This window comes from Anolis carolinensis, unplaced genomic scaffold, assembly GCF_035594765.1.
Source record: "Anolis carolinensis isolate JA03-04 unplaced genomic scaffold, rAnoCar3.1.pri scaffold_7, whole genome shotgun sequence".
NCBI lineage: Eukaryota > Metazoa > Chordata > Lepidosauria > Squamata > Dactyloidae > Anolis > Anolis carolinensis.
This window is the reverse complement of record NW_026943818.1, coordinates 7,137,757-7,148,648: the sequence shown is the minus strand read 5'-3', so window position 1 is coordinate 7,148,648 and position 10,892 is coordinate 7,137,757. Positions and strand designations below refer to the sequence as shown.

At 45.8% G+C, this 10,892-nt stretch overlaps 1 protein-coding gene across 10 annotated transcripts in view; it reads left to right on the top strand.

Annotated features, from left to right (window-relative positions):
- Window positions 1–648: 648 nt before the first annotated feature.
- cacna1b (calcium voltage-gated channel subunit alpha1 B) overlaps window positions 649–10,892 on the top strand; it is a 250,165-nt gene continuing 239,921 nt past the window's right edge. For 9 of the 10 annotated variants that reach the window (XM_062960067.1, XM_062960066.1, XM_062960065.1 and 6 more), the window contains exons 1-2: window positions 650–3,182; window positions 10,050–10,155. In XM_062960067.1, the coding sequence (XP_062816137.1) occupies window positions 2,860–3,182; window positions 10,050–10,155 (429 nt within the window). In that variant the 5' untranslated portion in view covers window positions 650–2,859. Of the gene's footprint in view, window positions 3,183–10,049; window positions 10,156–10,892 lie in introns of all 10 variants that reach the window. The other variant, XM_062960070.1, reaches the window with a different exon arrangement.

Sequence of the window (10,892 nt, the reverse complement as noted above, 5' to 3'; positions counted from 1 at the left end):
ATATTATAAAACTGAGGGCAGGGGCCAGGTAAATGACCTCGGAGGGCCGCATCTGGCCCCCGGGCCTTAGTTTGGGGAACCCTGGTCTAGAGCCTAGCCTTCAGCACTTGGACAGCTCCCCTGCTTTGAGTCCATTGGGTCTAGAGCTTTGCCTTCAGCACTTGGACAGCTCTGGGTTTTGAGTCCATTGGGTCTAGAGCTTTGCCTTCAGCACTTGGACAGCTCTGGGTTTTGAGTCCATTGGGTCTAGAGCTTTGCCTTCAGCACTTGGACAGCTCTGGGTTTTGAGTCCATTGGGTCTAGAGCTTTGCCTTCAGCATTTGGACAGCTCGCCTGCTTTGAGTCCATTGGAACTAGAGCCTTGCTTTCAGCACTTGGACAGCTCCAGCTCGCCTGATGTTGCTCTCCTCCTTTGCCTTCCCAGAAGGAAAGCTTTGCAAAGGAGAGGGGGCGGGGCGATTTACACCCAACTCCCTCCTCCCCTGCCTCAATATTAGGCCCCGCCCCTTTCCCATCCCTCCTCTCTCCCACCCCCCCCCCCTGCAAAAACCCTCCTCCTCTAACTCTCTCTGTGGGGTCGGGCGGGGAGGGCTTTTGGGCGCCGCTGATTGGCTGCGGGGCTGTCAGCTGGCCCCTCCCCCTCTCCCTCCTCTCCCCCCTCCCCTCTGGTCGGAGGGGCGAGGTCCACAAACCGGTTGCTGCTCCGATTTTCCGGCGGGGAAGAGGCGAAGGAGGAAGATGGTTTGGGCCTCTTCCTTACTGCTGAATGTCCCCTGATTTGTCCCCGGATTTGTCCCCGGATTTGGGGGTCCAAAGGAGGGAGACCTAGGAGAGGGGGGGGCTTCTGTCAGCCTCCCCTCTTTCTCTCTCTCTCTTTCTCTCTCTCGCCGCCATGGAAGGGACCATGGAAGGGAGCTGAACCTCCTCCTCTGCCTCCTCTTCCTCGCCCTTCAGCAGCATCACCACCAATTGCTCTTCTTCTTCTCACCCAAGAAGGACATCCTCCTCCTCTTCCTCCTCTCATTCAGTCTTCTCTTTCCTCAACCAAGGAGGGGAATGGACCCTTGGGGAAGCTGAGATCATCATCATCATCATCATCATCATCCTCTTCTTCTTCTCTTCTTTGTCTGCTGGATCTCATCAGAGGGCAGTGAGTGGAGCCTCAGCATCCTCCTCCTCCTCCTCTTGGAAGAGCCTCGCCCTTCAGCAGCATCCTCCTCCTCCTCACCACCACCACCAGTAGCAGCCCTCTTCCTCTTCCTTCAGAAGGCAAGAAGAGACTCTCGATCAAGGCGTGGGAGAAAGAAGGGCGGTCGAGCTTCAGCCTCCTCTTCCTTCTTCTCCAGCTTCAACTTGAGGCTCTCCCTCACCCTTCGTCCTCCTCCCCAATTGCCCAGGAAAGAAGAAAAGCCAAGAGGAAGACAGTTGAGGCTCGGCATCCTCCTCCTCACCATCCTCCCCTTCCCTCATCGCCTAGGAAAGAAGACAAGCCTAGAAGAAGACAGTTGAGGCTCGGCATCCTCCTCCTCTTCCTCACCCTTCATCCTCCCCTTCCCCAATCGCCTGGGAAAGAAGAGAAGCCTAGAGAGGACAGTTGAGGCTCGGCATCCTCCTCCTCCTCGCCCTTCAGCCTCCAACCAATCGATAGCATTGAAGAAGGGAGAGTTGTGGGGCCTCCTTGAGGCTCAGCCTCCTCCTCTTCCTCCCCTAATCGCCTGGGGAAGAAGAGAAGCCTGGAAGAAGGCAGTTGAGGCTCAGCAATCCTCTTCCTCAGCCTTCATCCTCCCCTTCCCCAATCGCCTGGGAAAGGAGAAGCCTAGAAAAAGACAGTTGAGGCTCGGCATCCTCCTCCTCCTCCTCCTCCTCCTCTTCTTCACCCTTCATCCTCCCCTTCCCCAATCTCCTGGGAAAGAAGTGAAGCCTAGAAGAAGACAGTTGAGGCTTGGCATCCTCCTTCTCTTTCTCACCCTTCATCCTCCCCTTCCCCAATCGCCTGGGAAAGAGGAGAAGCCTAGAAGAAGACAGTTGAGGCTCAGCATCCTCCTCCTCCTCTTCTTCACCCTTCATCCTCCTCTTCCCCAATCGCCTGGAGAAGAAGAGAAGCCTAGAAGAAGACAATTGAGGCTCGGCATCCTCCTCTTCCTCGCCCTTCAGCCTCAACTGAATCAATCAATGAATCGCATTGAAGAAGGGAGACTTGTGGGAGCCCGTTGAGGCTCGGCCTCCTCTTCCTCGCCCTTCCTCCTCCTCCTCCTCAGTCACCTGGAAAAGAGGAGAAGCCTAGAAGAAGGCAGTGTGGGTCGGCATCCTCCTCTTCCTCGCCCTTCAGCCTTCAACCAATCAATAGCATTGAAGAAGGGAGACTTCTGGGAGCCCGTTGAGTCTCGCCTCTTCTTCCTCGCCCTTCATCCTTCTCCCCAATCTCTGGGAAAGATGAGAAGCCTAGTAGAAGACAGTTGAGGCTCGGCATCCTCTTCCTCGCCCTTCAGCCTCAACTGAATCAACCAATCAATCGCATTGAAGAAGGGAGACTTGTGGGAGCCGGTTGAGGCTCGCCTCTTTTTCCTCGCCCTTCCTCCTCCTCCTCCTGAGTCGCCTGGGAAAGAAGAGAAGCCTGGAAGAAGGCAGCTGAGTCTCGGCATCCTCCCTCTTCCCCGCCCTTCCTCCTCCTCCTCCTCCTGAGTCGCCTGGGAGAGAAGAGGGGCCTAGGAGCGGACAGTTGAGGCTCGGGTGCGTCCTCCTCCTCCTCCTTCGTCTTCGGCGGGCGGCTCTCTCTTCCTCCGGACCCGCCTGGGCTGGGATGCGTCTCCCCGCGGGGGGCTCGCCGGCCAGCTTGGAGACGAGGGCCCCCCCGGCGCCATGGCGCGCTTTGGCGAGGAGCTGCCCAGCGGGCGCGGGCTGGGGCTCGGGGGTCCTCCCCGCGGGGGCAGCGGCGGCCTGGGGCCCGGGGGCGGGCTCGGGGGGCGGCCCATGGCGGCGGGGGGCTCCTCGGCCCCGGCCCCCGCCGCCGCCGGCCCCCGCCCGCCCGTCTACAAGCAGTCCAAGGCCCAGCGGGCCCGCACCATGGCCCTCTACAACCCCATCCCCGTCAAGCAGAACTGCCTCACCCTCAACCGCTCCCTCTTCGTCTTCAGCGAGGACAACGCCGTGCGCAAGTACGCCAAGCGCATCACCGAGTGGCCATATCCTTTGGGGTCTGGGGGCTGGGGGGAGGGGCAGGCCACGGGGGGCTGGGGGGCAGAGGGAGGAGCACCTTCTCGGAGACAGGGCCCCAAGGAGGCCCCAGTCGGGCTCTCTGGGGGGAAGAAGTCAGGAGGGTCACCACCATCACCATCACATCACCATCACTCCAACCACCATCACCCCAACCATAACATCACCACCACCACCACCTTCCCCACCACTGCCACCACCATCACGGCCCCAAGGAGGCCCCAGTCGGGCTCTCTGGGAGGAAGAAGTCGGGAGGGTCATCACCATCATCATCACCACCATCACCACCATCATGGCCCCAAAGAGGCCCAAGTCGGGCTCTCTGGGGGGAAGAAGTCGGGAGGGTCACCACCATCACCATCACATCACCATCACTCCAACCACCATCACCCCAACCATAACATCACCACCACCACCACCTTCCCCACCACTGCCACCACCATCACCATCACAGCCCCAAGGAGGCCCCAGTCGGGCTCTCTGGGAGGAAGAAGTCGGGAGGGTCACCACCATCACCATCACTCCAACCACTATCACCCCAACCACCACCCCAATCATCATCACCACCATCACCACCATCATGGCCCCAAAGAGGCCCAAGTCGGGCTTTCTGGAGGGAAGAAGTCGGGATAGTTACCACTATTACCATCACCATCAACATCACCATCACCCAAACCATCACATCTCCACCATCCCCACCCCCACCCCACCACCATGTCCCCAAAGAGGCCCAAGTCGGGCTTTCTGGGGGAAGAAGTCGGGAGGGTCATCACCATCATCATCACCACCATCACCACCATCATGGCCCCAAAGAGGCCCAAGTCGGGCTTTCTGGAGGGAAGAAGTCGGGATAGTTACCACTATTGCCATCACCATCAACATCACCATCACCCCAACCATCACATCTCCACCATCCCCACCCCCACCCCACCACCATGTCCCCAAAGAGGCCCAAGTCGGGCTTTCTGGGGGAAGAAGTCGGGAGGGTCATCACCATCATCATCACCACCATCACCACCATCATGGCCCCAAAGAGGCCCAAGTCGGGCTTTCTGGAGGGAAGAAGTCGGGATAGTTACCACTATTGCCATCACCATCAACATCACCATCACCCCAACCATCACATCTCCACCATCCCCACCCTCACCCCACCACCATGTCCCCAAAGAGGCCCAAGTCGTGCTTTCTGGGGGGAAGAAGTTGGGAGGGTCATCACCACCACCACCATCATGGCCCCAAAGAGGCCCAAGTTGGGCTTTATGGGGGGAAGAAGTCAGGAGGGTCATTGTCATAATCACCATCATCATCACCACCATCACCATCCCCACCATCCCCGTCACACCTCCATCACCACCATCACCATCACCATAGTTGTATGTCTTATACACCTCTCCACAGTTCCATCCAATCCTCCTCCTTTCAGGCCCTAGTTCAATTCAGCATCTTAGTCAATGATTTGGAGGATGGAGTAGAGGGCATGCTTGTCAACACCTTGGGTTTCTTTCAGATGATGATGATGATGATGATGATAATATGTCTTATCCATCTCTCCACAGTTCCATCCTACCCCCTTCTTTCTGCCCCCAGTGCAATTCAATATCTTGGGGCCCTTCCAGACAGGCCCTATATCCCAATATCTGATCCCAGGTTTCTGTTTTATCCCAGATTATCTGGCAGTGCGGACTCATATAATCCAGTTCAAAGCAGAAAACCTGGGATCGGATCCTGAGATATAGGGCCTATCTGGAAGGGCCCTTAGTCAGTGACTTGAAGGATGGAGTAAAAGTATGCTTATCACCATTTTGGGTTTCTTTAATGTAATAATAATAATAGCAATAGCAATAATGGAAACAATAGACATTGACAAAATTACGATCTGCCAACTGCAAAAGGCCACCCTACTGGGATCTGCGCGCATCATCCAAAAATACATCACACAGTCCTAGACACTTGGGAAGTGTTCAGCTTGTGATTTTGTGATACGAAATCCAGCATACCTATCTTGTTTGCTGTGTCATAATAAAATAATAATAATAATAATAATAATAATAATAATAATAATAATAATAATAAAGTCTTACTCACCTCTCCACAGTTCCACCCTAATCCCTTCATTCAGCCCGTAGTGCAATTCAGCATCTTAGTCAGTCACTTGGAGGATGGGGATTCATTGTTGTTGTTGTTGTTGTTGTTGTTATTATTATTATTATTATTATTATTATATTTCTGACCTGCCTTTCCTCAGTAATGCCTTAGCCTCCCCTTTCAGTCTCTAGGGCATTTCAGCATTGTAATCAATGATTTAATGATGGAATAGGAGACATGATTATCACATTTTATTACTATTACTATTGTTGTTGTTGTTGTTGTTGTTATTGTTATCATCATCATATTATATTACTAGCTGTGCCCGGCCACGTGTTGCTGTGACGTAGTCCTAAGTGGGGTTTTCTTTGAGGGATTCAAGGTGGCCTAGAGAGGATTCACCTAGGTATGAAGCAGCCAGGCTTTGAAGCTGCAAGGCTATTCAATTGTATTCAAGTTGGGTAACAATGGAATCCCCTAGGTATGAAGCAGCCAGGCTTTGAAGCTGCAAGGCTATTCAATTGTATTCAAGTTGGGTAACAATGGAATCCCCTAGGTATGAAGCAGCCAGGCTTTGAAGCTGCAAGGCTATTCAATGCTATTCAAGTTGGGTAACAATGGAGTCCCCTAAGTATGAAGCAGCCAGGCTTTGAAGCTGCAAGGTCACTCCTTGGAAAGTGATGAGTATTGTGGCCAAATATGGTGCGATTTGGCCCAGTGGTTTTGTGGTCAACTTGGTCCTAATTATGCACATTATACACACACACACACACACACACACACACACACATTCAGTAGAGTCTCACTTATCCAACGTTCTGGATTATCCAACACATTTTTGAAGTCAATGTTTTCAATACATCATAATATTTTGGTGCTAAATTCATAAATACAGTAATTACTACATAGCATTACTGCGTATTGAACTACTTTTTCTGTCAAATTTGTTGTTAAACATGATGTTTTTGGTGCTTAATTTGTAAAATCATAACCTAATTTGATGTGTAATAGGCTTTTCCTTAATCCCTCCTTATTATCCAACATATTCGCTAATCCAACGTTCTGCCGGCCCATTTATGTTGGATAAGTGAGACTCTACTGTGTGTGTGTGTGTGTGTGTATAGTCTCTCTCTATATCTATCTATCTATCTATCTATCTATCTATCTATCTATCTATCTATCTATCTATATAAAAGGGTAATGAAATTTCGGCCTAGGACAAAACAACAAAACTACACATCCCAGAAACACTAAACTTGGCAGCACAACCCCTCATCCATGCCTCTACATTCATACAACAAAAAGAAAAGAAAAATAAAGTCCTAATTAGAGGGAGAGGAATAATTGTTTTTATCCAATTGCTGCCAGTTAGAGGACTAATCTCTGCCCACTTGGTCTCCTAGCAACCAACTCAGCCCAGGGGACAGGCAGACTTAGGCCTCACTTAGGCCTCTTCCACAGATTATCTAATTTGCACTGGATTATATGGCAGTGTAGACTCAAGGCCCTTCCACACAGCTATATAACCCATTTAGAATCTTATATTATCTGCTTTGAACTGTATTATCTTGAGTCCACACTGCCATATAATCCACTTCAGTGTGCATTTTATACAGCTGTGAAGAAGGGGCCTCATATCATCCAGTTCTAAGCACATAATACAAGATTATAAATATAATATGTAATAATTACTGTGATATAGAATCATAGAATCATAGAATAGTAGAGTTGGAAGAGACCTCATGGGCCATCCAGTCTAACCCCATTCTGCCAAGAAGCAGGAGATCGCATTCAAAGCGATTAATAATAATACAGAACAATATAATCTCTAATATCAGGACAGTAAATAAAGAGCTACACTCTGAAAGCATAAGCCACAGCAACGCGTGGCCGAGCAAAGCTAGTATATATATATAGTTTGCCATATATATATATATACACACACACACACACACACACACACACACACAGTAGAGTCTCACTTATCCAAGCTAAACGGGCCGGCAGAAGCTTGGATAAGCGAATATCTTGGATTACAAGGAGGGATTAAGGAAAAGCCTATTAAACATCAAATTAGGTTATGATTTTACAAATTTAGCACCAAAATATCATGTTTTGCAACAAATTTGACAGAAAAGGTAGTTCAATATGCAGTAAGGTTATGTTGTAATTACTGTATTTACGAATTTAGCACCAAAATATCATGATATATTGAAAACATTGACTACAAAAATAGCTTGGATTATCCAGAGGCTTGGATAAGTGAGGCTTGGATTAGTGAGACTCTACTGTATATATATATATATATATATATATATATATATATATATATATTGCATTATACTCTAGGATACTTACTTTGTTGTTTCCTTTATATGGTTGTTGCATGCAGAAGTGATCTCGTGAAATAGAATTGTAACACAAGCGTGTGACAAATATCGTTGGTTCCTGATAAGTATGCATGAGGGTACATTCCTCAATGGAACGATCACGGCTCTTCCCAGAGGAACGGAGGGTTAAGTTGCCAAGGAGCCTCTGTGTGTGTATATATATAATATATACATGCACATTAACTGGTTCTTGCCAGTGTCAGGAGCGCACCAGCCACCTTCCCAAGGGGGATGCCTGTTGTTTTCTTTTGATCTGGAATCACACAGCTAATAACCAGCAACCAGGCCTGCTCTTAGCAACACAGCTGAAGCAATGTGTGCGCAGGGAAGATGGGAGGGAGCGCATCGAGCGCATTGAGAGGGTAAATAAATAGAATCACAGTGGATGGGTGTCTGTGTGAGCATTACAAAATGCATAGGGAGTGGAGGAGGCCTCTGTCTATAAGCCAAATTTGGGGTGAGCGAGCAGCACAAAGACCTCGTGGCCACGGAGACGTGGGATTTTTACAAGACTGTGGTTGACTCTGCTTCTCACGCTGAAAAATGGGAGGACCTGGGAAGCTTCACATGGGATGTGGTGAAACACATACAGTAGAGTCTCACTTATCCAACACTTGCTTATCCAACGTTCTGGATTATCCAACGCATTTTTGTAGTCAATGTTTTCAATATATCGTGATATTTTGGTGCTAAATTCGTAAATACAGTACAGTAGAGTCTCACTTATCCAACACTTGCTTATCCAACGTTCTGGATTATCCAACGCATTTTTGTAGTCAATGTTTTCAATATATCATGATATTTTGGTGCTAAATTCGTAAATACAGTACAGTAGAGTCTCACTTATCCAACACTTGCTTATCCAACGTTCTGGATTATCCAACACATTTTTGTAGTCAATGTTTTCAATATATCATGATATTTTGGTGCTAAATTCGTAAATACAGTACAGTAGAGTCTCACTTATCCAACACTTGCTTATCCAACGTTCTGGATTATCCAACGCATTTTTGTAGTCAATGTTTTCAATATATCGTGATATTTTGATGCTAAATTCATAAATACAGTAATTACTACATAGCATAACTGCTTATTGAACTACTTTTTCTACCAAATTTGTTGTCTAACATGATGTTTTGGTGCTTAATTTGTAAAATCATAACCTAATTTGATGTTTAATAGGCTTTTCCTTAATGCCTCCTTATTATCCAACATATTCGCTTATCCAACATTCTGCCGGCCCGTTTATGTTGGATAAGTGAGACTCTACTGTAATTACTACGTAGCATTACTGCGTATTGAACTACTTTTTCGGCCAGATTTGTTGTATAACATGATGTTATGGTGCTTAATTTGTAAAATCATAACCTAATTTGATGTTTAATAGGCTTTTTCTTAATCCCTCCTTATTATCCAAGATATTTGCTTATCCAAGCTTCTGCCAACTTGTTTAGCTTGGATAAGTGAGACTTTACTGTATATGGTAGTAATAATAATAATAATAATTCTGCACGCATCATCTGAAAATACATCACACAGTCCTAGACTCTTGGGAAGTGTTCGACTTGTGATTTTGTGATACGAAATCCAGCATATCTATCTTGTTTGCTGTGTCATAATAAAAAAATAAATAATAATAATAATAATAATAATAATAATAATACAAAATACATCACACTGTCCTAGACACTTGGGAAGTGTTTGACTTGTGATTTTGTGATACAAAATCCAGCATATCTATCTTGTTTGCTGTGTCATAATAATAATAATAATAATAATAATAATAATAATAATAATAATAATAATACAAAATACATCACACAGTCCTAGACACTTGGGAAGTGTTTGACTTGTGATTTTGTGATACGAAATCCAGCATATCTATCCTGTTTGCTGTGTCATACAATGTTGTTGTGTCAATAATAATAATAATAATAATAAGAAGAAGAAGAAGAAGAAGACAGCTCCTGTAATCTGGTGTCTTTCAAAACCATCTTCTGTGTGCTGAGTCAGATTCACTGAAAGGTGTGCCATCATACCTCAATTTTACTTAAAATATGAATGTCTATTTCACCTTGACCACGTGAATTTCATGGTATCCCATCCAGGTCATAACCAGGGCTAGCCTTGCTTCGCTAACCCAAGATCCAATGGGATTTGGTGGTTGTGAGAGTATTTAGCTCTCAAAAAGTGTTGTGTTTTTAATGGAGAGAAAGATGCATGATCCTGGGAGACTAATGGTATCAGAAGAGACTAGAAGCTGATGAAAGTTGTATCCATCCTCATGACTGCTGAAGTTGTTGACGTTGTTCTTCTGTTGGGAAGCAATTTTTGCTTATCTTCCCTAACTGTTGACTCCACTCCATTTGAGTATATGATCTTGGCGACTATTATCGCGAACTGCATTGTGCTGGCTTTGGAGCAACATTTACCGGATGGAGACAAGACCCCGATGTCGGAGAGGCTGGTAAGTGTTGCTAATAATAATAATAATAATAATAATAATAATAATAATAATAATAATAATAATAATCCAGTGTATGTATCTCATTTGCTGTGTCATGCTGAGTCTTTGTGTCAATAATAATAATAATAATAATAATAATAATAATAATAATAATAATAATAATAATACACACAGTCCTAAACGCTTGGGAAGTGTTTGACTTGTGATTTTGTGATATAAAATCCAGCATGTCTTTCTTGTTACAATAAAATAATAATAATAATAATAATAATAATAATAATAATAATAATAATTTGCAAAAGAGTGTTGGGTGCCTGGCCAAGCTACAAATCCCAGAGGCTGGTAAGTATTGGTAATAATAATAATAATAATAATAATAATAATAATAATAATAATAATAATCCAGCATATATATATCATTTGCTGTGTCATACTGTGTCTTTGTGTCAATAATAATAATAATAATAATAATAATAATAATAATAATAATAATAATTTTTGCAAAAGAGAGTTGGGTGCCTGACCAAGCTACAAATCCCAGCATCCCATAGCATTGAGCCATGGGAGTTAAAGTGGAATCAAACTGTATTACTTCTACAATGTAGATGCACCCCTGGACACAAATGTGCTTTAAATTTGAGAAGCAATGCTTTATGTCTTACTCTGGAAACTCATTTCCAATATAACTAGACAAGCCAAAAATCAAGGGGGGAAAAAATAAGAGACTGAACAAATAT